The 27385-nt window shown below is 36.1% G+C and overlaps 1 protein-coding gene across 21 annotated transcripts in view; it reads right to left on the reverse strand.

The window, feature by feature from the left end:
* CADPS2 (calcium dependent secretion activator 2) overlaps positions 1–27385 on the reverse strand; it is a 508494-nt gene that overhangs the window by 4931 nt on the left and 476178 nt on the right. For 18 of the 21 annotated variants that reach the window (XM_057504726.1, XM_057504721.1, XM_057504717.1 and 15 more), the window contains 2 exons: positions 19550–19657; positions 1177–1281 (listed from right to left, as the gene is read on the reverse strand). In XM_057504726.1, the coding sequence (XP_057360709.1) occupies positions 1177–1281; positions 19550–19657 (213 nt within the window). Of the gene's footprint in view, positions 1–1176; positions 1282–13904; positions 14286–19549; positions 19658–27385 lie in introns of those variants that run through there. The other 3 variants (XM_057504724.1, XM_057504718.1, XM_057504725.1) reach the window with 2 other exon arrangements.

Consider the following 27385-nt stretch of genomic DNA (forward strand, 5'->3'; position numbering starts at 1 on the left):
AGAATGATGGAAATATTTTAATGTGGATATAACTCCAGTGAACCTTTAAGATATTTCTTTTAAACTTTTAACATCTATCAGAATCATCTGGAAGGCTTGTTAATGTATACATTGCTGGGCTCCACTTTGAGTTTCTGATTCATTAAGACTGGGGTGGGCCCTGATAGTTTCCTTATACAACAAGCTCCCAGGTGATACTTATAATGCTAGCCAGGAATGACACTTTGAGAATCCCTTTGCATATTATGTGTACACTTGTGCACTTAAACACACATAAATATACACATATGCACATATGTATATGCATTTTTATATATGCATATATATATGCATTTATATGTATGGTTTGGTAAATTATACTAAGATGGAAGTAAAGGTCATCTGTTTGAATGGACAGCTGATTCTCAATAGCTTAGAGGTGTATTTTCAGCTGTAAGTTAGGATTTGTCTCAATTATAAGAAAAAGTTATACTTGGGTTAAGTTTTGGGCTTCCTCTAGAATTTATGAAGTGTGAAAAATCATGTTGAATAAATATATTATTTTAAAGCCCCTACTCACTAAATATAATATGTATGTCATTACCTTTTCTCTTGAAGAGCAAAAATCAAAAGGGCCTTGCTGAACTGACAGGATATCTGTTAGTCGTTTGGGATGGTCTCAAACTGACCATCACTTACATATAAGAAGAGGCATGCTTCCAAAAAAACTCAGGCAGTGACAGTGTTTTACTTTCCTATCAGTATGTAACAAAATCAGACTCTCCTTATCCTATGGGCAAATGCAATTCAAAAGCCCTCATAATAATATATCCTGATATCCTAATAAACATGAAGAAAATGTATCAGAAAACATTTCTACACTTAAAATACTTAGTACGAAATTATTGTGTACCTGCTACATTCAGGTATACGTGTGAGGGGCTTTATCATAAAATGTGACTATTTGAAAACAGTCCTTTTTATTTATTAGTGAAAAAAGATAAATTTGTACTTATTTTGGATTGTAACTGAAAAAGTGCATACAGTGCATCCTTGCTGAAAGTGATGTCTTTAAAGTACTTACATTCACTCAGTTACATCAAATACGATTTTCTTGTATATCAACAATCTTGCCATTATTCTTTATAGCTTGGTGAGCAATTCGGCGATTCACACATCTAAACACATTTTGTTTACCTTCACAATCTTGATGAGAGTCTTCAGTTGGTAGATATGAAGCTGAAGGTCTAATCTATCAGTCAACCACACACAAATGACTTTCATGGAACTGCTGTACCATTGCTGGAAAGAAGGCGGAGGGCAGAGGGTAGGAGAACAAAACAGAAAACCAGCTCTGGAGTATTCATTTAGCAGATTCGGTAATGAGGGGGTAAGGAAACACTCTGAAATGACCACAGATCAGCACTTGAAGTCAATAATGCTATAATTTCCTGTGAACAGAATTGTATGTTTTGCTAGGAAATCTGCTAAGTTGACCTAGGCTGTTCTTTACACGAATTAACATTACAATCTTTCAGCTCTAACATATTCATGGGAAACAGTTTTTGCGCTTGCAGCCTATCGACCTGCTTTGTAATTTGTAGGTAACAATGGGTACTAAATATATGTTATGGAACTGAATGGACTGCCAAACAGCAGGAAAAAACAGGCAAATTATTATTCAAGGAAAGTTCCTTACTGGCCTGCATGTTATGTTAAAAAACAAAAAAAGTATATGTGTTCTGCCACAATGCATGTAGTCAATACCTAGGAATAACACTGAAGGAATGATGGCAAAATATATCCATAGTTTACTAAGCAGTAATCCTCAGACACACCTTTATCTACTTGAGATTTTGGAAGGAACATTGTCAGGATGGAATTCTTGTGTCTGATAAGAATCATAAAACAGATGTCAGTTGACCAAACTATGAGAAAAAAAAAATCAGTTTCATTTTGCAAGTGTTTTTAGAGGGCTCATATTTTTTCTTCTGTTTATTATAACTCTCCTGAGGGAAAAACTGAAATTCTTCTTTAATGTAATTTCCTGCTCCTATAGAAAGTCTGGGAGCATAGTGAAAGAAGAAATTTTGTTCCTGTTAAAAAAAAAGGCAATATGTCATTATTGGTGACATTGTAAGGGGTTCAGTAACTATACGCCAGAGCTACGTGTAGGTAATGCTGCAAGAATAATAATGCTACTCGTTCAGATAACCGTGAGAAATATCAAAGTCCATTCAGCATGTAGGAAATGACATCGGTGCTTTTGAAAAAGAAGGGATTTTGTGTCTGTACATATACAGAAATATAGTGACACTACAGATCACATATGTGTCTGCATATGTTTTTAGGTATTCAAACTCAGAACAAAGAATCTTAAATCTTTTTCTTCCATAATAAAACTGTAAATTCAATTTCTAAGAGAAATCTCAAGTGATACAAGTAAGTCTGAAATTCATCTGGACTTGTACTTATGAACATTATTATACTATAGAATTTAGTATAAGAAATGGTATTTTAGGCATAAATTAAATATGATTAGTTTCACATTTCATCAGACTTATTTCTATTAATTTGTTAGTATACTGAACATAGATGTTAAAATGAGATAGGCTAATCAAAATGAATAATTGATTTACCAAATACTATCTATGATATCACATTGATGAATGAACATTTCTAGTTTTTAAAATGTGAGATAGGATATGATTTTTTTTTTACTGTTATTCATGTGCTCAGTTTGCTCTTTCCTAATGATTGCTTTCTGAATTTTCAGGACATGAAAAAGTATCAGAAATAAGTTTTATAAAATGAGATACATTCCTAAATTACTAAAAAAGAAACTGCTAATGAATTCAGTACTTCAGCTGATATATTAACTTCTAATAGTATTTAAATTCTATACTTCCTTATTCCAGATTATTTATAGCTTCTTGAATTCTACTGTAATGCAGGTAAACACCCCTCAGATATTGGTGATAGTATGACTACACTGAATTAAGACCCTCACCCCTATACCACTCTCCAGATAGTTTGAGAGCTAAAATGTAGTTACAATGGTTATGACTCTTAAATTATAGTCCTGCAACAAGGAATATAATAATTTTTTTGGGGGGGTGTAAAATATGATATGTTATATGAAGACTAGCATAACATACTAGTTAATCTGATACACTGTAAAGCACTATGTATGGTAAGTTGTATAAATTTGAGAGAAATGAAAATACTTTCTTAGAATTACTCCATCTTTATGTTTTTAAAAATCTTTATGTAATTCAAAATTAAGCTTCTTTTTCCCATTACATATAAACATACTTATGATTAAGTAATAATCGAAAGGACATCCAATGTAACACAGAAATTCATTACTAATATGATGTCTTTAACGCAATGCCAAAATTATAACTTTAGAGAAAAATAATTTGACAATAAAATGATCTGAAGTTAACTATAAAACTGGAGAAGAAAGGGAACTATTGTTAATTAAAATGTTTAAGCATCTCTATCATCTTATTTTAAAGGCAAACAAATTATAAAGAAAATTCTCTAAGAAAAATTATTCTAGCAGGTAAGAATGCATATTTTTTGGCTCCCAAGTCAAAGCCTTTTGGAAATTTTCAGCTAAATCAAGCACATAATTAATTATTCTGTTGTACAAGAATGCATATTTTTTGATTACCAACTCAAAGCACTTTGAAGAATTTCAGCTAAATCAAGCAAATAATTAAGAGAAAGCAGTAGCTTAGCTCAGAGTTTACATTGCTACCAAGAATAATCTAACAACAAAACCCCCCACTAGGACTGCTTCTTTCTTGTATATAGTGAAATACACACACACACCCTGCAAACAAAGAAAAGCACCAAACAGAAATCTCTAGCACTTTCCTATTTCTGGTGCTGGAACTGATTATGCTCCTCTTTTGGGTGCTGGAATGTAGCTAAGTCCCATTTTTCCATCTTGAGGAAAAACTCAAAGGCAGGTTAGCTTCATTCTCTCCTCTGCTCAGACCAAATCAACCTCCCCAAATAAAGGAGAAAAGAACATTTCAAAAGGGCCAATGTGCAGTAAAGTCTCAATGTTAGAAAATGTGCTTTCATTTTGGAAAAGTTAATTTCATGAAACAACTTGGCCGACTATTCACCGTTCCCTTCAGGGGAGGACAACCAAGGGGCGCTGCTGCCGGCACCCAAGTCATGGGTAGGGCATTATTGCTTTATTCTTTGCTTTGGTCTACTTTGGAATAAAGCCGTAGGTGTATGTTTTACATTTTTTTCTACATCAATCCCTGACAGCAGCCTACCACTTTAACAACAAATATGGTTTTTTTTTTTTCCTTTTGTGGTTCATTCAACTCCTGTAAGGGCATGCATTACTCACTTCATTTTCTTGAGATATCTCTTTTAAAGCAAAAATAAAAGAAAAGGAAAGGCTAGGGTTGACTCTGTGAGACCCCTGTATTTATTCACACTTATTGTGCATGACTGTAGACTGGTAAATCATATTAGCAGCCCGTCTCCCCATCAAGCTGCTACTTGCTTTCCAGCCCTGGGAAGGTTCAACAAATCAACAGGAGCACGGAAAACAGAACATCAGTCTAATCTAGTGTTTAAGGTGAAGTTTTCAAACCCAATCTAAGAAGATCTTTAGAGCAAGCAACAAGCTGAAGGGCTCAGAAGGTGGTATTGACGATGAAAGAGTGTTGAAATATTGAGAAGCGCAGCACTTGTGCATTTTTAATAACAAGAGGGTCAACAAGGACACAGCTCCCTCAGTGCCAGGAGTTGCCACTGACTATGGAAATTGCCACACCAGGGCTATAAACGCTTGCAGTTCATCAGCTTTCTTAAACAGTTCATCAGCTTTCTTAAACACCCTGAACCCCCTCAGCGGACCTTTAGTCTTGAATTAACAAACCAAAGCAATGAAAGAGGGTGCAGTCTGAATGGCTGGCATTGATCCCCAACTGTGTCAGCACTGCTACAGGCCCTGAAAAACTCTCTCCATTGTCAATAGAAATTGACAAACCTCCTCTCCTAAATAGTGCAGCTGAGCCGGGCGGGATCCACGCAGCTGTAAAGGGCTCTGCTCTTGGGGCCGGGGAGCACTAACAATGGGACAAGCATGAGCTCTTTGTCAGTCCCAGACTCGGCAATTTTCTAACAAGGATTAAAGTTGTTTCTCCGCAGTGCCGGTGAAAAGAGATTTAGCAACATACCGAGCTTTCTTCATGCAAGTTAAAGAGAAGTAGTTAAGGAATTTCATTATTCTGTTGACAAGGGGAAATACAAAACAAATATATTAAATATGCGCAACTCTTTTCTGCCTAATTTATAACATTTTGAGGATGATTCGATTAAATATAACACTTACTGTCTGGCAACAAGCACTTCACATTTGTTTTGCAAGTTTTATTTTTAAAAAGTCCAGCTGCTTGCCACCTGGAATGAGGTCTCAATACATACTAATGCACAATGCCTTTAGACCCTCTGTGGCTGATATTCCTAAATCTGAATCACAAGACCACATAGGGTTTATACAACGGGCTGCCTCAAGCAAATGATTTCTGTCAGAATGTGGCTTCTGATGATGATGGCATGGTAAAAATAGCTGCTTTGCTAGGGAACAAATCTGTGATACATTTTCTGCTTAAGTGTTTAGCTCTTTATTGATTATGAATTGGTACAACTAGTTGATATATTTTGATTCTTTTCCAGCTATGCTCATCTCAATAGGTGAACAACAACACGTACGAAAAGAACCAGTACCTTTTAGTCTTCTAAGATAAGGAATAGCCAGATTTCCATGGTACGTGTGCATTGCTTCATTTATTTCAAGGGAAGCTGTTTAACAAGCGGTGAGTCACTGTGTTGGAATGAAATATCTAGAAAAATCTCACCTTAGGAAATATGTATCTTTCAAATGCTAAGTTGAGTTAATAAGAGAACAAATAATCTTTTTGAAATGCAAAAGGTTTTGATAAGTTCGATAAATAGAAGCCATCTTTTAGGGTCATTTTATAGCTTGGGAGAGCAATAAAACGTTTAGAAATGTTAATGCTCTACAGTTTCACTGTAATATACTGTAATGCCCTGAAGTATATTAAAAAGTAAATATAAATGCTTTATTATACATTGAGTGTTCCTTTTGTCAACAGTACATCTACTTCATATAACTAAATTTGTGGTCACTTCCCATTTCTAAACACTAAAATGTAAATTTTTTGTTAATGGTGAATTTGATATAATGATTTTCCCCTCTATTCAAGACATCCTATTGAAATGATCATCTGTGGTAAAACACTAGCATTTTGAGAGCTTTAAGTGTGAGTATCTTGTTGGCTTGGAATAGGAGTAAAGGGCATATTTAAAGAAAACTGAAACCAGTTGATTATGATAAAAAATACAGGAAGCGTTCAATTTAACCCATACCTATCAACATTCCCAGCTTGACCCAGAGTTATTCGTGGGAGAGAGAAGATAGAGACTTGCATCTGGATGGGGCAGCTGACGGCTGGCTGTCAACACACCAGAGAAGGACATCAATATAGAGCTCAGAGGCTGAGAAGGGCTAGCCCTTTTATGCTATTTGTTTGACTGAGCCTGCCATTTCTTTCTGTCTCAGTTTTCTCATCTGTTATATGAAGGATAGGTTATATGAATCTAGCTTTAAAATTATAAGATTCTGGTACTTTCCAGAAATACTATGAGACTAGATATGACTGTTAGGGGTAAATGGCATGATTAGAATATAGCTTGTGATTCTTGCAAACAGGGATTGAAGGGAAAAGCCAAAGTGTCATACTTTTTCTTTTTTATGCTGTTTAAATACAGCTTTATTCTTCCCCAAACTGCAAGTCTAGGGTTCCAGAAATTTCTATTACCTGTTTTTTTTTTTAAGCTTACTCATTTTGGCCTTTTAATGAAGTACAGACACATTATAAAAAAGAAACAATAAATGTAATAAGGAATCAATAAGATATATAAAAATTGTGAGACACAGATATTCTTGTTACTATTATTACTTTTATGAATTCTGGTTACAAAAGTATCTAATTTTTGAAATTGAATTTGCAATTCCAAGTGCATCAGTTAAAATTTGATTTTGTAATTCCTACAACAATCTCAGTGAGATGGCTTTTATTATTCCCATTTTGTGTATGCAGAAATTGAACTTACACAGGTAGAAAACTGAGTTTAGATTAAGCAATTTATTCAAGTTTATACAAGTATAAGTGAAATGGTTAAGATTTATATATCTATGCACCAGAGTCTGTGCCCATGTCTGCTAGATTATTCCATTTCCTTCCAGAAAATAGTTCTGTCATAAAATTCTGATTCTTTAAGGGTGGTTTGATGCTTCTAGCAGCTAAGAAAACAACCTTTGCTATTCCTGGGAGTTCCTGATAGTCATCATAATGTAAGACTGTGAAGTGACAGAGAAGACGCTTATTCATTATTTAAAGAAGTCATCACATTTTCTTGCAAGTTAATGCAATTACATTTAAATAAATTCTTTGAATAACCATACTCCCTGTTAGGAAACTAACCAAATGTCTCTTGTGCTGTGCATCTCCCACATGTCCCCTTCTTAAGATACCTGAAACTGCCATACACCTTAATACTTAGGAATACTGGAAAGGATTTTTTTTTTTACTCTAAGAAACAGTGCAATGTGGAAGAAAGATCCTTGGTTCATTCACAAGGAGGATTCAATCTATATAGCCTTCTTCATCTTTTTCTATTTTTTTTAAACACAGAAGAGAGAAGTATTTGATTCATGTCTTTTTTCTTCCATGTTCAACAGCCTCATATTTAAGGTAATTTTCACTTTTTAATTCTACCAGCAAATCTGCAAAGAAGAGTTCATGAGCACTCTGAAGTCTTCTAAGAAAATGTCAAGAGTGCCAACATGGGAGGTTTGACATACAGTAGTTACCTAATAAATGCTTGTTGAATGCTGAAAGACTTCTCTACTCTTGAAGTTCAATATTTTTCCCTCATACGTTCTCTTTTAAAAAAATGAATGAATATAATAGCTAAGATATTTCCTGATGAATTAGATCCTCTTCTGTCACAAAATAGGACAAGTTAGATTGACAGGACATGTTTCATAAATTGGGAGATGTGTAAGCTATTTTGGCTCATGATTCTTTCATTAATCCAAAATTTCCTTCATTCCAAAATGTCCTGAAAGTAATACCGTTGAACTAGGCTGCCTTTCTCTGCACTACACAGGTGCATGAAAATCAATGCTGTTCACTATTATTCATGATTATCAATCAGACAAACATCTCTGTATTTATTTTGGGGCTCTTTTCCTGGTGCTAAAACACTAGTGATTGTAAAGTGAAAATCCCACATAATCAGTTCCCCTTTCCTAGTTAATGATAAATGATGGGATACATACTGGTGAGCTATTGAATGGCCCAAGTGTGTTTTAAGATAGAACCTAGGCCTGAGAATGAACTATCAGCAAGTCTTTCTACTTCAGTTTCCTTATGAAAAAATGGGGAACAATCATTCCAAATTTACTTTTCAAGAGTGTTGTCAGGACTGGAGTAAAGTGCTACCTTTCTGTCTCCACCTCATGGTGACCTCCTGCAGGACCCATTTTCAGCAATCTGAATGGCCTGTTGCTCTGCTGGATTTCTCTAGATCTGTGGTTTCTGGGCATGCCAATGCCTCTGTCTGGGCTTTTATCCCCACGTACATTTTCCTGGCCAGATCCAAGCTGGCCTTAATGACTCCATTTCCTATGAGGCCAATACTATCTCTTACTAGGTAGAATTAGAGGCTCTCATATTTTATTGTTCCTAGAAGTGTACAGATATTGCACATTGTGCTGTATGTCTACCTCAATGGGCTGTGAGTATCCACAAGGCAGCAAGAATATCTTATTTTTATTGCTATCTCCAGCTCTTGGCAGAATGTCTGGCACAGAGCATGCATTGCATAACTGTGGAAGGACTGAATGCTGTTAACTATTTGGAAATATAAAACATTACATATATAATAGTGACAGGGCAGCTTTTCAATAGAAAAAGGATAGAAGAATATCTGAGCCAGATTGTTGAGCTAAATGACATGCTTCATTAATAGAAAAATAATTTAATAGATGTTAGTCATAGAAATCACTGAAAAGTAAACAATCACATTTGGCTAAAGAAATTGAACACAGGCCTAAAATGCGGCTTTACTTGATGGATTTCATTTTACTTGATGAATTAAATAAGGGAAAAGTACTGTAAGCAAAGCCCCATGTCTATGTACATCCCTAAGGGTCACATATATGCTCTTCCCCGCAAGGATATAACGCTACGTGCTCAGATGTTGATGTACTTAGTTCTTGAGAGTCAGTCGCGCAAGGAGGGAGCAGCCTCCCTAGCACAGGCTCAGGTACTGGCTCCTATTCCCGGGGGTTACCTGAGGCTGTGAGGAGTATCTGGAGTATGGTTGGGAGTTACCTGTGCATTTCCACCACTAAGGGACATGTTCTAGGTGCCTTCTATAATTGTTGGCTGCATGAGCTGTTTTTCAAAAGAGGCAGATGTCATTCCTGGGGCACTGATGACATTAGTCTGAAAGAACAGGAGAGCTCTCCTGGGGCCGGAATGAACCTGGCTTTTGAGCGAAGAATCCATGAAGGGTAGAGAGGAAGAGCACCCTTATTTCACAGCCCTCGTAGTGGATATTGCCCACACTGGAGGTAGGTACAAGCTCTGCATGGACCCTAACTTTCATCAAGTTTCCCATCTTCCACTTGAAGCGGAGAGATATTTTTTGCAATCACTATGATCTGTTTGGAAAGGCCCTGAATTTCAGCTCTCCATAGTACATCCATTTGAAAATAAGCTAACACTCATCCTCTAGATGAAAACATAAAACATTGCTACATGTACGTTGACAATTTTTTCAGGAGACCTATTTTGTTGTAAGAATATAAGCTCCCCGGGGCCAGGGACTTGGTCTATCTTGTTTAGTATTGTATTCTCAGCCTCTAGCACAGTCCGAGGCATTTAAAATATGTCCAATAAACACTGGGTTGGATGAATAAATGATTAATAAGAGGGGTTTCAGTTTCCTATTCTAATTAGATTCCTATCAAGTCATTGTGACAGAGATATCCGACTACGTGGGACAAAACCAAAGTTTACCCTGTTCATCCTAACATCCACCACCATTCCTTATATATAATAGTTGTTTGGTGAATTAGGTTTGTTTTCTAGACTTATTTACTCAAAACACCAATAGAACAGAAATCTACATCAACAAATACATTATATGCATATAAAATAGACAGTAACTTAGGAAAAAGTTAATAAAAAGAAATGTGGGCCCCAGATGGAAACAAACTTACGAGGATCAGCAGACCATAGGCATGGGAAAGTTATGTCTGTGAATGCATGAACAGGAATATGGCTTGAAAGAATCTTGTTCAGCCACATTCAAATACTGCATCCTATTCCTGACTCTAAACCCTAAGAATGACAGAGAATACTTTGAGAAGTTTCAAAGGACAGCCACAAAGATGATTAAAGGGCTAGAAAAGGGGCCGATGAAGAGAAGTTGAACAAATAGGGCTTATTTATCCTGGAGTAGACAAGTATGACAGGTGCCTTAATAACAGTCTTCATATATAGGAAGGATTATTCCCTAAAGGATGCTGGCTACCTGCTTTTTGTTCTCCACTGAGAGGAAAAGGGGAAATGGGTTTGAAAAAACAGCATGAAAAATTTAGGTGAGGTAGGGGTGAGAGTTTTATTTCAAACAAAATATTTTGCCCATGTTAAGATGTCCACAGTTAGACAGTCTCTTACCCAAATCTGGGCTGAGATCAGGAAACTGTGGGCTTTCTAGAGTTTAGGTGTTTAGAGTGCCTTTGGAAATTGTTTTCTTTTATAGAGTTTCCTTTCAACGCATTCAATAAACATATCTGATGTTGGTTTTACTGCAGTAGCTGTTCCCTTATGCAAAAGTTTTTCTAGTTGGATTAATTAACAGGGGGTGGTTTGGCTTCCACTGCTCTGCACATTTGTGAGTGATGCCAACCATGCATGTAGATAGGAGCTGTAGAGAAGGCTTGCAAAGTGGCAGGCTGCCAGTGGCAGTAGAAAAGGTCACAACAAAGGCCTTAATGCCACGTGGCATCTGCTTATGAAGTTAGGTTTGAGGAGGAGAGTAGGAGCTGCCAGTTCTATGGAAATATCACACTGGTCAACCGATAGAGATGTTTGTCTCAGGGGAGGCCCAGCTATTTTCATTAATAAGTCACTAGTGGCCAGTTGCAGTGTGAGCAAAGTCAGCGTGGAAAAACCAGTTCTGCATGGAGGTCATAATTTCCAGAACATCCTAAGTGTGAAGGCAGCACGAAATCGACACTAAATAACTTATGAAATGCTCAGCTATTTTCTACAAAATTGGTAGAGAGAATATTTTGATTTCCTCAGTGACTCTTAACTGTCATGGTTATTGGCTTTGGTGAATGAATGTAAATGCACATTTACACATTTGCTGTTTAGAAAAATTTCCTGATGAAAAAGAAAGTTTTGTCATCTTCCATTCATCAAAGACAATTTATCATTGCTAACCGAGAGCTTAGGTGACCAAAAAAATTTTTTTTTCTATTCAAGCAAAAACCTCACATCAGATTTTTTTTTCTTTTTTTTAAATTCTGAGCACAATTAAAGGTGAGTTAAGGCTCTGGTGGAAATCTAAAGAGCATCAGCAAATCCGAGCACTGCTCAGCTTTTGAATTGCTTTTCTACTTCTCAGTTCTTTTAAATGGTTTTCTATGGCAGGGACATTTTTCTTAATTAGTCACAGCTAATTAGTGTTCTGGCATAGACAAGTAATCAGAAATGTCAGAGCTGCAAGGCTACATCTCCCTAATCCTTTGATAATAATTTAGCCTCCTGGGAGGGCCCCAAGCTGCGGTAAGTAGTGACTGACAATAAGGCAAAATTAGGTGGGCAGCAGACCATTAGGATAGAAAAATAAAAAGCACTACCCAATCCTGCTGAGCGCCATCAGGCAACTGACTGCACTGCCAGATGAGGTGCCTGTTTAAGCCTGTGTTGTTAATTAGCTGATTCTACCAGACCTGCCACATATGTCCAGGTGCCTCATGCAAAGATGTGTATTTCTGGGTATGTGCCAAATGACAATTGGGTTTCATGATCACATTTCAAGAATATAAGTAAGAAGTCCGCATATTTCTCGAAGATTCGTTTGAATTATCAAAGAAATAAGATCAACAAGCTACAATACATTTTCTTGCTGAGTTTCTTTTAGGCAATTAGGCACGCTTATCTCAAGTTTCTCAGGTTTTAATTCACCAACAGCTTAGATTCAAATGAGGGCCTTTGGCTGCTCTGAGCTGCGTCTCAACTTGCCAAAGCTATTTTGGCACGTACCATACATCAAAAGTAGCTCCTTTTATAAAGTCTTACACTTACGAATAATGACTTAACATTAAAATAAGGATTATTAACAAAAATCAACCAGACAGCTGTAATCTGAGAGTAGAGGTTTTAAAGAGAAACTTTGAGGCAAAAAAAAGGTTCAGGAGCCAGCTCCGTATGGCATTTACCGAAGCAGGCAAGACAATATACAGAACAAGTTTGACTATGACTGTCTTCAAAGAGGTTAGACAACTTCAGTGTGAGTCCAAATACTGCAGGGAAACCAGCTCAGGAATATATGTAATTAAAAAAAAAAGAAGACTTGGAAAACATGTGTCAAAGTGGGAAAATGACAAAGTGTTAAAACATATGAGATGTGAGATGGATGGGATGCTGCTCCTATAACAACAGATAACAGAGAGTCAAACTTTTTATCTTCCTTTAGTACACAGTGAGGCACCAGGGTACACAACATGACCATGGTTAGAAATAAATAATTTCAAATAGCCAAGAATACATCAAGGAACTTATATCATCCATCCCTTTCTATTGATGGAAAAGGAAAACAATGGTTACAACATGAGAGTGATATTAACATTTAATTTTGAGTGTTGATACGAAAATCATGGGTAGGCATAATGGGCTGACAGTTAATGTTTTATATTTGAATTCTTTCATACAGAGACAAAACTGAAAAGAAATTGTAGTGAGACTCTATATAATTTACATAGTTTATAAAACCATTTTCTAGTCATTTGAAAGATCATAGGAAAGAGGAAAACTGCTATTTTTAAATTGACATTCCCAAATCATATTGTAGAATTATAAGAAATGTGAGAAGGCAAAGAAGTTTTCAGCCTCAATGGGTTTCAGCCCACATTCCAAATAAAGAAGGTGGTAACATACATAAAGAAATCCATCCAAAGCTGAGGATTGAAAAAAGTACATGATCAGTCCTAAATACATACTGCCCAGGGTATTAAGGAAGGAAAGCTTTATCTAGCAGTCACTCTTACCCATGTTCTGTTGATTTCAACTGTTCTTGGGAAATCAACATGGTAAACTGAATCTTTAAATAAGTTAAGAACAGTAGTGTTGACCTTACTGAATATGAATAAACTCTCACATCAGAAAGTCTGGGCATTGGCATAAACTACTAAACTCAAAAATTCTGAGCACTTCCCTCTGTTCTTACTTGGGAGTTAGAGACAAGAGCACAGAAGTACAAAATTCACTTCATCCTGAGAAGCATATTCAATTGCAATAGTTTTTTTTTTCTTTCTATCTTATCCTATCTTAAAATGGCTACTGAACTCATTTATATAATTTAGGTCAATTTTACTTAAAATGTTTAATACAGAGTTTCTTTACTAAAAATTCTTTTCAACAAAAGTCCTGAGAAATTAAGCCTTTATGAAACACTTTGGATGAATATAATTGATTAACTACCATTTAAAGAATTGCTTTTAATTTGACAAGACATCACAACAATATTAAAAAAAATTCATTGAGATGAAACTCCTCAACAATTAAATATTTAATCAGTTTATAACACAAGAGAATGTTCAATCTGCATGATTTACCAATTAAATACTGCACCCTGATGTGTCTTCAGCAATGTGAGAGCTAAAATGAAATTGTTTCAAAGGAACTCAAGATGGGCAATGCCTGATAAATGTACAAAGAAGCAGAGTTAGGTAGGGTTAGTGTCTGTCCTGGACAACAGGATGCACTTCAGTCAAGCCCTATGGCCTTGGTGTTACATATTGGTGATATATGTTCCTGGACATTAGGACCTGGCTGCAGAGGGTACCCTTGGGCAATTACTGGAGACATCAGTTTTGACTTCTGAAACAGCACCACTTTCCATCCCAGAAAGTCAAAGCTCCCACTGAGTCTTCAAACCTGAGAGCGTGGGAGGAAGCATAGTAGGCATTAAAAAGGGAATTAAAGAACTCAAATCATTGTCATGGTTTTATATTGGGGTTAGACAAGTTATAGATGGCTTTGACTTGGTAACATTTTTTAGAAGGTTGACAATGATTTTTTATATGTAAGAAAAAGGACACTGGAGTAAGGTTGCCTACAAAGCAGAAAAACCTTTTTTGATCTCTCCTACTACAGGACAACTTCCTTTTGATTTCCCTGACCCAGATAAGACATTTTTTTTAATTGAAAAGGTAAATTTAACACGTAGATTTTCAATTTAGCATGTGTACCCATGACCACTTTAGAGGCACAGATAGCCTCTGTTTAAAATATTTGGGTCACTTCCTGAACAGACATTTCTCCAAAGAAGAAATACAAATGGCCAACAGGCACATGAAAAGATGTTCCACATGGCTAATCATCAGGGAAATGCAAATCAAAGCCACAATGAGATATCACCTCACACCAGGTAGAATGGCCACTATCCAAAAGACAAGAAATAACAAGTGTTGGCAAGGATGTGGAGAAATGGGAACCCTCCTACACTGTTGGTTGGAATGCAACTTGGTATAACTTCTATGGAAAGCAGTATGGAGGTTCCTCAAGAAACTAAAAGTAGAAATACCATTTGACCTAGTAATTCCACTTCCAGGAATTTACCCAAAGAAAACAAAATCCCTGATTTGAAGAGATCTATGCATCCCTATGTTTACTGCAGCACTACTTACAAAGCCAAGATATGAAAACAACCTACATGTCCATCAGTAGATGAATGGATAAAGAAGATGTGGTACATATACACAATGGAATATTATTCAGCCATTAAAAAAATCCTGCCATTTGCAAAAACATGGATGGATCTAGAGGGTATTATGCTCAGTGAAATAAGCTAAGCAGAGAAAGACAAACACCATGTGATTTCCCTTATTTCTGGAATATAAAAACAAAGCAAAACAGAATGAGCAAAACAGCAGTAGATTCATAGACACTGAGAAGGGACTAGTGGTTAGCATTGGGGAGAGGGTGAGGTGGGGGGAAGGGCAAAGGTGATAAAAGGACACAAAAATTCTCAATCATAATGTAAGTTGGTCACAGAGATAGTAGTATAGCATGGATAATATAGCCAATGATTCTGTAACACCTATGTTGACAGAGAGTAACTGCACTAGAGGGGGATGAGGATTTAATAAATTGAGTAATATTGAATCACCATGTTGTATATTTGAAGATTGAATAAGATTGTATATCAATGGTAGTTCAATAAAAAAAATAAATAAATATTCTGGTCACTCAAGGAGAGTTAGCATAGATAAACAATATATGAATTCTATTTTTCTAACTTTGGGGTTCAGAACCATGGTGGTAGATGGAATGTTATATGGCACAGCTATTCTTGTATATAGAATCTCTTTCCTACTTTCTCATTTACTATTCTTGCTTTTGCTTCTTGTGTAAGATAATGGATTTCACCTGGCTATTGCATAAAACCTAAGAATTACTACTCTGGGGTGCAAGATTCAGCATGTAACCAACCCAGCAATTTTTGTTGCCATTGCTAAAATTTAAACTAATTTAATTGAGTTGGTTTAAAATCTGGAAGGGATTTCTGAAACTATCTGGAGTTCTAGACCAATTTCTTCAGCTTATATGTCCTTAACTATACTGAGACTTATATAGGTGTCATAACTTCTTGAAACTCACTTATAAAATTAATAGCAGAACTGTGGCTGGAACTTCAGTGTTTAGATTCCTGGTTCAGCCCTCTTCTCACAACACTGCTTTACCATTTCAAATTTGGAAGTCTGAGATATCATAGTGATCGCATGGACTTTGAAAAGTAGAGATACATAATTGCAAAGTCAGATTCAACATGTAGCAAGTAATTTATCTTCTCTGAATGGGAGGTTTCTTAACCTGAAAAGAAGGATAAAATGGAGATGATGACACTTAGCACAGATGGTTAGAAATGATAGGGGTAAAGCACCCAGTACATTTCTGATATGTGAAGGTGCCCTGGGAATGGCAGTGGTGACAGTTAAGACTATTATTATTATTTTGATAACTTGGAAAGGTTAGGAATGTACCTTCAATTTGGTTCCTTCTAATAACAGCATGGATTTGCTATCATTTATTTACACATTTTTGAAGTTATTTCTGTTTTAAGCAGAAAGTGTGATATAAGTTTAACCACTTATGGAAGTATAGTATCTCGGTATTTGTTCTAATATTAACTTTTTTTGACCTTCAAAGGGTACTTTAAGTTTTACTATTTCAAGATTTGATGTAAAAGTTTAAGATTATCCTGTTTATGGCCTTCAAGATAATATAGATTTTAATCATGCTCCTCTAAGACTTTGAAGTTAAGAAACAAAAACACTTCCCCTGCAGGCTAGAACAATGATAATAGCAGTGCGAGATGCTCAGGAAGCTGGGGCGTGGCATATGGCTGTGGGTTATGTATGGACAACTGTAGGGGACCATTCTCCATTGCAGGTGCATCTCAAAGCATGAGCACAAATACTTCACTAGAATCCTAAGGTATTTCACCACAAATATCATGAACAATTAAGATGCTTATTGGTCAAAAAAGTTTTTGAGGCCAGGGACACCACAAATGATTAGGTACCACTCTCAGGGAATGTTCCACAGAATTTTCAATAGTCTTTTCCATGGGTGGGACATCATGCAGAGAAAGGTTAGTCAGACTGATGAGTTCTTTATGGAAGTATTGGTGCTGGAGGAAGGATGAATATCTGTCTTGTAGAATAACTGTTCTATATAAAAATGTTGTTATATGTGGTATTTCCAAGACTAAGCAAATTTCATCTGGGTAAAAAGCTATCCTTCTTAAAGAGTAGCCCCTGTACCCTTCTGAGTTGGTTAATACCACTAAATGCTGACTCACTAGAGAGAGAGAGAGTGTGTGTGTGTGTGTGTGTGTGTGTGTGTGTGTGTGTGTGTGCACATGCACATGTATGCCCATTTTCCTCTGCACCTGAGGTTAAAAAGCTCCATCTCCTTATCTACTCAGGAAGTACTTTAATTGGAATAGTAAAAGTTTGTCATGACACCTGAATAAAACCGTTCTCTTCCATCTTTTCTTTGTAATAGACTAAGATTGCTAACAGTATTTATAGTGTCATTATTTTCAACTGTTTCTTGACCCCTAACAATATTATTTTAAGCTCCAGCCAAGTGGATTTCCAATAATTATATAATGTCTCTCCATAATGATCTGATGCTTAAGATACACATTCCACTTTGCCTTTCAACACATGCTTGATAACCTCCCATTTACTAACTGTAATTGAGGTAAATTTAGTCTTGGCTAATTAGGAGCTTTCAGTACCCCTTCAGACATATTATTCTTGATGACATATCAATGGAATTATAGTCTACTTTTAATTCTAAATTACAATAACAAAAATGTACAACTCAAAAATACTAGAATGTTTAGAGACATTAAAACTATTTTACAAATAAATCCAATGTTCTACTGGAGAGATGCTAAATGACAAAACCTTCATGACCAAAACAGAATGGGCGCTTGCCCAGGATCCCTTTTAGAAGCAAACTCACAGCCATGTCAGAGGCTGAGGTACTTTAGAAAAAGTATACATAACCAGGACAATTAAGCTAGCACAACATTTTAATGTTGGCCTCCTTGCATCCACTCTTTAACTCTATTTGTTATTGTTGCTACACAAAAAGTCTTCCAAAGTTTGGTGAATGAAGGGGAACTGAGGTGTGAATATCTTTACAGAGAAAATATTACACTTGTTATGAACTGATGGCAAGCTTTATAGTGAAGAGGTCACTAAGACAAAAAATTGAAGATGGTAAGGAAACACACACACCCTCATCCACAATGGCCTGTTTCTAGAAGGTCTCTACCGTTTTTCACCATAGAATATGTGCTTTAGCTCTAGTAAGAAGAAACATAATGGGACACTATCAACTCAACTTTCCTTTTCTGTTCAACATTCTTGAAAATTACCACATAAGCAAAAAAAGTAAGAGAACTTGAAAGTGAAACATATGCTAGTAAATTTAGAGCAATACCAAATGGAAGCAGAAGTTGCTAATATGGTTTCTGTATTTTGTAAAAGAGCCAGCTGGATGGATGATAATTTTTCTACCCCTGCAGGGCATCAAAGCTTTTAGGAAATCATTCTTTTCGCACATATTAACACTCGGCTTATTAAAACAGACGATACTTTTATTGTAAAACAGCCTGGGTAGAGGCTAGAAATATAAAATATGAACGATAAGACTCACTTTGACCACCCAACCTGACACACAGTGAACAATGACACGACAGACCATGGCGGAGATGATGGCGTAGCAGGACTTTCTGTAACTGCCACAGCTGAAGTGTCACTGTGAAGCTCGTGAATTGCTGTTATGAAAACATTTGCAGTAACTTGCATAATTAAATGAAACTGCCAGAAAAGCATTTCTAAAATACAGAGAAGCACACAAATACAGTTCAAAGCAAATACTACATTTCAGGATCAGCACTGTGCAAATTATGCAAAGTTGTGTCAGAAGCAAAGTACCATTTCCTTTGAACTGACTGTTAAATAATTATAAATGAAAGATGACATTGTTCGTGAAATGGACTGCTTCCTTACTTCTCCTTTACAGATGCTCAATAAATGAAACTTGGGGATCATGGTATCTAAAACCACAATCCCCCCATTTTTATGAGGGGTCACGCATAAATGAAGACCTTTGTACTGATAAAACAGCAGGATTATATCTCTTAGCATACATCAGAACTGTAATGAGATAAAAATATTCAGTAACAGTAAAGTGGCAGTTATTTGGCTTCGCTGCAGCTTATATCCTTGTTTCACTGGGAATATTATATTGACTTAAAGTAACTTTTATAGTAGGGGCCAAATCCATTACAGTATGATTCTGTTTATGACACGCTGCAAAGGCAAGTGAGATGATGCAGTACACAATGGTAAACTGATTATCATCTTGCTTATTAAAATTAACCTCAGCAGGTTGTTGAGACTCTCATCCTAACAGTGACAGTTTTAATGCACAAAAAGCAGCCAATTAAAGCTTCTGGCAGCAGTCAAAGAAATAAAATTATCAACTATATTAGCTGCAGAGAAGAATAAAGATAAAAAAAGGAGAGTCTGCTTCGCAAACATACCATCAAAGGGAAGATTTCCCTTCACAGTATACCTATTACACCAGCATACCTTGCAAGGATAGTTACTTACATCAAACAACTTTTCTATATACATTTCCTCATTGACCTTTTCTCGAAGAATATCCTGGTTTTGCCGAACAAACATTATATAGGTGTCTGCCAGATCCATTCCTGGTTTCTGTTGTGAGAGAATAGTGTGGGAATAATAAAACATCAGGTCTCGATTGTGAAAATATTATTTAATCACAATGCTGGAACATCATTCACTACATCATTTCTAAACTTACACTGGTAAAATATGCTCATGACCAAATCAGCGAGTATCTTCAGGAAACTCCATAGTTAAAGAAAGAATAGTTCACTACTGCTGTCTATAACTTGGGGTCATATTCATCATTACTAAAGTGAGGAGAAATACATGGCTACAAACTAGTACGTGTTTTTTTAAATGGTTATCTTGAAAGGTGAATATGCTAAGCAGTATAAATGGATGAATTTTTCAAAAATATCCCCACATGCAATCATCATTTCCTAATTGCAAATACAATTTATTTCTCACTATTTCTGACTGGTTTTTCCATACATATTAAAGACAAAAACGCTAACTTTCCTTGAGTTGCCTTCCTAACTGCTGTGGGTGCTCAAGGCATACCAACTAAATTTTCTTGTTAATCAGAGTAAAACATTATTAGGAAGATATTGGGCAAAAGATATTTAATGTATTACAAAATTTTGTGGATTATCTATTGCTTCTACTCATTCAGATTTATCAATACTATGTCAAGGATTTACTTTATTTTAGAAATGCAGCAAGAATATGGATGAACTAGTCTCCTATGAAGAGTCAAAGGTATGGATAACTACCCAAAGTTATACAGTATTTGGTGTCTCCTAGTGGTACAGGAGTTGGGCAGTTAATATAACTTCTCCTTGCAACAGTCTATAAAATCAGCACTAGAAAGGGCCAAAAAACTGAATGGCTCCTGAAGAGTTTTCCTCCTAGACTTATCTTTAGTTCTTTTTTGACTTTTATATAACCGGACTAATTAATAAAAACAGTTTATTTCTATGGTTTACACCTGGAGTTGATTCATAATCTATAGTGAGTTATTCATTTGATTAGAATGTGGCATCAATACTAACAAAATGGTAAAACTGATGCCCAGATAAGTCCGTTAGTCTTACATCACTTCGTAGCCATTGAATGCACTTGTAACAGACTCATTTTGCTAAAATATTGCAGGGGAAATAGGTGAAAGGGGATATGGATCCTTTAACTGTTACTACTGCTGGAAAGACAAGATACATGTTGAGTGAATGCTAGGACAGTGGCAGCACCTTCTTGAATGAAGGACAGCAAGCTCTTGTCATTTTTTGGGGGCGAGGAGTATATATTATATGCAGTGATAAAACTGTCCATCTCTTAACCAGTGCACAGTATAGGCAATGAGCATATTTTAGTAATTAAAAGTTTGATTTTTTTGGTATCAAAGTTATTTCTGGGTAATGAGTCACAGCAGGTTCTTACTGCTCTTATATTTAGCTTAAAGGGACACACACACACACACACATAAATTCAAGGATCCTATCAAACATAACCCTGATATAACAAAATTAGTTATCAGTGACAATTTGAAACTATTCATGTAAATGTCCTCACTGGGCTTTCCTTCAAGAGCATACATATACAACATAGGAAATACATTCCAAACCTAATGGATGCAACTTACCAAATTCACTCCTTCACTATTCTTCTGCATAATTCTCATAAGCAATGCTTTAAAGCTTAAATAAAGCCACAAGGATAATCAAGAGAAACCTAGGTTGGTTTCTTCATGTGTGAGTGAGGGACGGGGGTGGGGGTGAATGCTATACAAGGGGTTTTTCCAGTAAAGAGGAAGGCTGATTTGTACAAAGATTACTAACTACTACTAATACTAATTAAGATAAGCATTTCTCCCTGTGCCTCTTAAACTTTATCAAACACTGAAAATGAGAACATTTAGAGAACATACTGCCACAGGATGAAAATGACATGAAAACAATTTTCTATACATTATATTAACAAGCCAACTCCACATCTGAGTTCCAGTCAAGTGCTTAGAAACAAAACGCTATGATATACGTAACACCAAAGTCAGTTGGGCACATCCCAGATAAAATGGGAGGTGAAGGACAAACCTTGCCTTCTCCATCATTTCTCCCCACCCTAACCCCATTTTTACTTCCACCTTTTGAAAGAGTACGCTGAGAAGTTTAATCTAGTCAAGCACTTGAACCATCAGAACTCAATGGAAACTAATGGCCAGGAGGACTGAAAAACAGTGACTTTAAAGACTTGCCAGGGACTATAAGGTATTTTTTCTGTTTCCTTGATCATTTTCAAGATAACATTAGACATCATAAAACACTGTCCAGAAAGAGTTTATCTTCCATTATCTAAAACTAACAAAGCACTTCACAGTTTAAGCCTAAAAGAAAACTAAATGATGTTTCTTTTGTCAGGCCCAGAGACAGTTCTACAACTTTCTAAGGAACTAAGACTCTCTGATTGAGGGTGTGAGGTTAAGCTCATTTAAAAGTTTATTCCAACAAATTAAGTGTTCTTTTTCTCTTTTTTAAATTACATTTTTTTTCTCTTTTGGTAAATTAAGATCCACTTGCCTAGAGAAAAAAACCCTAGATTTCTTACATTCCTCATTAGCATTATTTCTTTCTTTATCTTTAAGTTGTTTACCTATTCTTGAAACTATGACATATGGGAATTTCACACCTAGTGAATATATTTTCATGTAGCTTGTGGCATGAGACTATAATCATTAAAAAAATATACACAAGTAAGAGTTACACCAACAGTTGGTGACATTTACCAATTAGAATTATAGTTCCTTAAAACACTTCATCCTTCCTTTGGTGTATGAAGGGTAATTATCTCTGATAAATTGCTGAAAAAGATGTAATTTTCCTTTTAAACAGTTTCTACTTACAGTGCAAATGTGTTTGGATAGAAGGCATTATCACTGGTTCAGCGCTCCTTTATGCAAAGTCGGCTTTATGGCAGTAACATTTACATAGTTTGGAAGTCACTGCATTGAGTTCCATGATTACATGTTATCTTATTAGGAATGAAGTTTAGCTAGAAAACGAATAACTGAACACATTCTGTTAAGTTTTTGCTTTCTAGTGTGTAAATGAAAAGAATGCATATGACTGCACCACAGAGATAGCATATTGCCACACATTCTGGTGCAAGTGGGTGCCCACCAACTTTCTCAAAGAGGCAGCCTATTAAATTTTGACAACTGTGGATTTGCATGAGTTTTCATCAAGAATACTATGTTCTAGAGAGCTATGCTTAGAAATCTTTTCTACACTGGTAATTGAATTATGGTTTTCTTAATGAATGGTGAAAGTTAACAATTAAAAACCACATAGCAAGCACGCCATGTATTAAATACCACTCAGAGTAAATGCTTCTTTTTAAAATTCTCCCATTTATTAAACATCTGAGATCCTCAGTTCCCTAGGTACTAACTTCTCCATCTTGCTTATTAGGGTAGGAATCTTCCAAATCACTTGTAATTGGATTCAGAAAAGGACAGAATTTGGCTAACAAAGTTCTAGGGAACAGATACAAACATCTTCAAAACTTCGCTCTGGACATAAGGAAATCAATAAATATGGAAGGAAATAAAGTATGGTAAGGTGAGTGCCTCTGACATAGGCTGCATAAGTAATAAAATACACCAGTGAGTGAATGAGTTTAAGTAAGGTTGCATACTCCAGTAAGTTTTTCTCAAGTGTTAATCACTAATCTAGTGAGATGAACATGCTGTTTTTAGAAAGAGAAAAAAAATCCCAAGTTAATTATATGCTGCAAACTCTCTTATTTCCTGCTGCTGCCCCTAATCTCACAGATGCAGGTCTTCCCTTCTCCATTCATGGGTAGGTGGGTGCAGAGCTGCAGTCACTTCTCACAGCAACAGATTTAGATACAGAAGAAGCCGCTTAACCTTCCACTGGAGGTTAACAAGACACTATGCAAACACTGTCATAGTGTCTAACAAGGAGACAAATTTTTAAATATACTAATCCAATCTCAAAGATTAACTAGAAGCTACAGGATAATTGAGTTAATTTGAAAGTGTGCTTCTCATAGCCTAGAAAAGCTTGTCTTGAAGAAACAATCAAGAGTGGAACTGTGACATCCTGATTTATGATGATCTGTACACTTCCCAAATGAAATACCTGAATCTGGTCATTATTGCCATTTGAAAAAAAAAAGACGATCTTGTAAGAATGAAAACAGTAGCATATCTTCTCAATTTGAAACCATAGAGGAACAATGTATATCTCAGCTCTGGCACTGTGGATTCAGGAACAGTCTATAATTGATCATCAAGGACACAGGACATAATTCTACAAACACATAACTTGTTCCAGGTATTGTTAATAACAATATATATTTTTTCTTTCACTATTTAATATATTCTTTATTATTTTGGCATTTAGGCTGCATTTTCTGTATTTTTTATATAAGAAAAAGTGTTCTTCCAGTGAAGCTTTTCAAAATCATTTGGAGTAGTTTAAGTAAGTTATATGTTCTCATATATTTAAAAGTAGCAGAATAGAATATAGCATATTTGAAGATAACTATAATTATGCTGGAAAATATGTATTTTACCAGATTTCCTACAAAGTAGAATTATACTGTATTCACATAGAAAACCAAAAAGAAGCAAAAACAAAAGCAAAAAAATCTCCAAATACCAAAAACCAAAAAAACAGAAGTGAAGATTTCAAACTAGATTTGTCCCAACTTAAATATTCTATGAGCCCAGGAAGAGGAGTGATTCATCAAACAAGGGATATAAACAATGGAAAATTCACATATAAAAATGTTAAGATTTTTAAATGAGTTCACTAATTTTTTGAATAATGAAGAAATTCCCATTGTTCTTTAGAAAAACTCCAAATTATTATTGCAAATAGTGAAGCAGCTAGAGTCACCTTTTTGTCTGTTAAATTTAGCAGTATTCAAAATTCCATTAACACTATACTGCATTTTGACTTCAAATCGGGAAGTAAAAAATTCTGGATTAAAGTTATGGCACCCACATCATTTTGAAAACATCTTTTAGATTTGGAGTGTGTAACTTGTGTTTTAAGTATACACATTTCATCCAGCTCCACATTTCTGAGAGACAGGGCTCCATTAGTCCAGAGTTCTTTCTCTGGGTGAGGGGCTTCTGCCTGTTCCCAGTGAGTATAGTCAGTAAAAAGCAGATTCTTACCGTAATGCTATGAGAGTATCTTATGTCAGAACCAGCTATAGTTAATGCTCCTATACCTCATGCAGTCATGTTGTTTCATTTTTAAAATCCACCTAAATACTTCACAATGTATCTTCTAAATAATGACATATTTTATGTGTTTATAAATCTAAGCATTAGTATATTCGAACACTTGTTCAATCACTGGGGAAAATCCTTCCAAAGAGGAGGTTATTTTAAATATTAAAAGGAATACTGAATACTAGTTTGAGATGTGAGCCTGAAATAGTAGAGGAAAAGAGGCAGATTGATTTTCAACTGAGGTTTATGGGGTCATTTTAATCTTACCATGTCTTGTCCACTTGAGAGCATCTAGTGTCTCTCTTGCTATTTCTGATCTGTAAGGCTCACTAACATCTCAGAATTTAGAATAGCTGCTGATACATGAGTACCAGACACGGAAACATGCTAATATGTGTATCACATACTAGCTTTATGCTATTATTGTCATGAGTAATGGTTACAATGATGGTGAGGGAATTAAATCTCTCAGTTTATAACAGTGTTCCCTAACCTTTCCCTCATCAATCTACAGTTGCTATGATGTCAACTACGGAAATGACACCGAGGATCTGAAGAAGCGGAATTAAAAGGCTGTGCATAGTATTTCATTTAGCTCCCCAATTTGCATTGACTGGGATTGATTTACTGGGTCCCAGTTTCAAATTTTGCCTTAAAGGAGACCTGAGGATGCTAGAATGTCAGGGTCCAGAGGCAGTCCACGGATTTACCTTATATGGGAAGAGCCAGACAAAAAAACAGGAGTAAAGATGAAAGAAGCAGAATGCTCCTGAAGGAAGCACTATACGCAGCCTCCCCTGCTCCTATCACGGTGAGACTCTTAATCTGAGCCCGGTGTGCACCTCTCCCTCTCCAGGTGAGTGTGTCCCAGCGGGCAGGGGCTCCATTCCCCATGTTCTGCCTGGTTCTCGTTCTGACGTACAGCACTCAGTATTCAAGTGGCCTCATCTAAGTAATAAACAATATGGGAAGCAAAGGAGGGACGGAAACATCACCGACCTGAAGTGACCTCTAAGAGTAAACACTGCTATACGCAGGGTGCTTAATACTCTAAAATAAAAAGAAAATAAACGAGAAACAACGTTTCTCACTCTGTGGATGGCAAATCATTTTTCTTTTAGAATGGTCACATTCTGAAACTGTAGAGGCATGCATGGGAGCAGAATGCATCATTCCATGTTGAAGTAATAACAATCCCATTTGTTGCAAGAGCGCTTTGCATTTACAAAACACTTCACCTTAATATGCTCACTGAATCCTTCTAAGAATCTAGCAAGGGAGGTAGCAATGGATTATACCATTAATCTCATTGTGCAGGGGAGAACATAGAAGCCCATGGGTCAGAGAGCTAGTAGGGGGTCAAAGGTGGACCTTGGACTGAGATTCTGGACTCCACATCCAGTCTGTACTGTGTAGAGTTGAATTCTAGCCATATTTTGGGGAGTTGGGAGATCAGAGATCTCTGGCAAGTGTAAGAAGAGGTAACATTAGAGAGAATTATTAATGAAGACAAGAGAAAGATAAGCCATCCCCAAACTTCTAGGGACAGACAACCAGGATCAGGCACCAGCACTGTGAAGCCAGTCACCGAGGGGTCTCTCCTTTGCTTCCTCAATGTTCTTGGTCACAGTCACCCTTATCACTTACCCCAGGTCTCTGCAGCAGTGGCACCTCACTGTCTAGCACAGAGATCACATGCAATGATAATGCTGACCAGATGATTTTCAATAGGCATTGCACACGCACACACACACCAAAATGATCCATAACTAATATGATCCATAGAACAAAATTCTAGAATCGGAGTTGCAAATGACTTTAAATGTCACCTGGTCAGATTTCCTACACAATGCAGAAGTCTTCAGGATAACATATGGCAAATAGTGGTGTAGGTTCTGTATTACCTCTGTGAACAATTTTAATTTTTTAAAAACGGTTTTTCCTTTTTTTAAAAAAGGTTTTTCCTTACACTAATTTCAGTTCTGCATCCTATTAGTTTTTAGTCACTGTTCGTAGTTCAGCCCTCTTGATTGATACAGATTGTGGCTTCTCCTTCTAAACGGGAACTCCAGGTACTACACAGGACTCTACTGTCTCTCAGACTTTTCCTCCCTTGAGGGTAACATTCCAATTTCCCTTTTTTCTTCATAAGTCATTATTTTCAGATCCCTTTAACTATCCTGGCTTCTCTCTACAATAGGAAGTAAGAAGTGTATGTCATTCTTAAAAGACTACAGATGGATTTGCTCACAATAATGCAGATGTGCTCCATACAGTATATATAGACAGGAATGATTCTTTTTTACAATCTAAACACTAGATTTTATTATAACCAATGACAATAATGTATGATAATAACTGACATTTACTGAGCACTAATTTCAATTCCAGGAACCCTGAAAGTGCTTAATAACATATTCACAACAAACCAAAAAGAGGCATAATTATATCTCCACTTTGTAGATAAACTGGTTCCACACAGGTATATGCAAATGTCCAAATTCATCACTTTGTATACATTAAATATGTGCAGTTTTTGTGTATCAATTATA

The sequence above is a fragment of the Manis pentadactyla genome, chromosome 7 (assembly GCF_030020395.1).
Source record: "Manis pentadactyla isolate mManPen7 chromosome 7, mManPen7.hap1, whole genome shotgun sequence".
NCBI lineage: Eukaryota > Metazoa > Chordata > Mammalia > Pholidota > Manidae > Manis > Manis pentadactyla.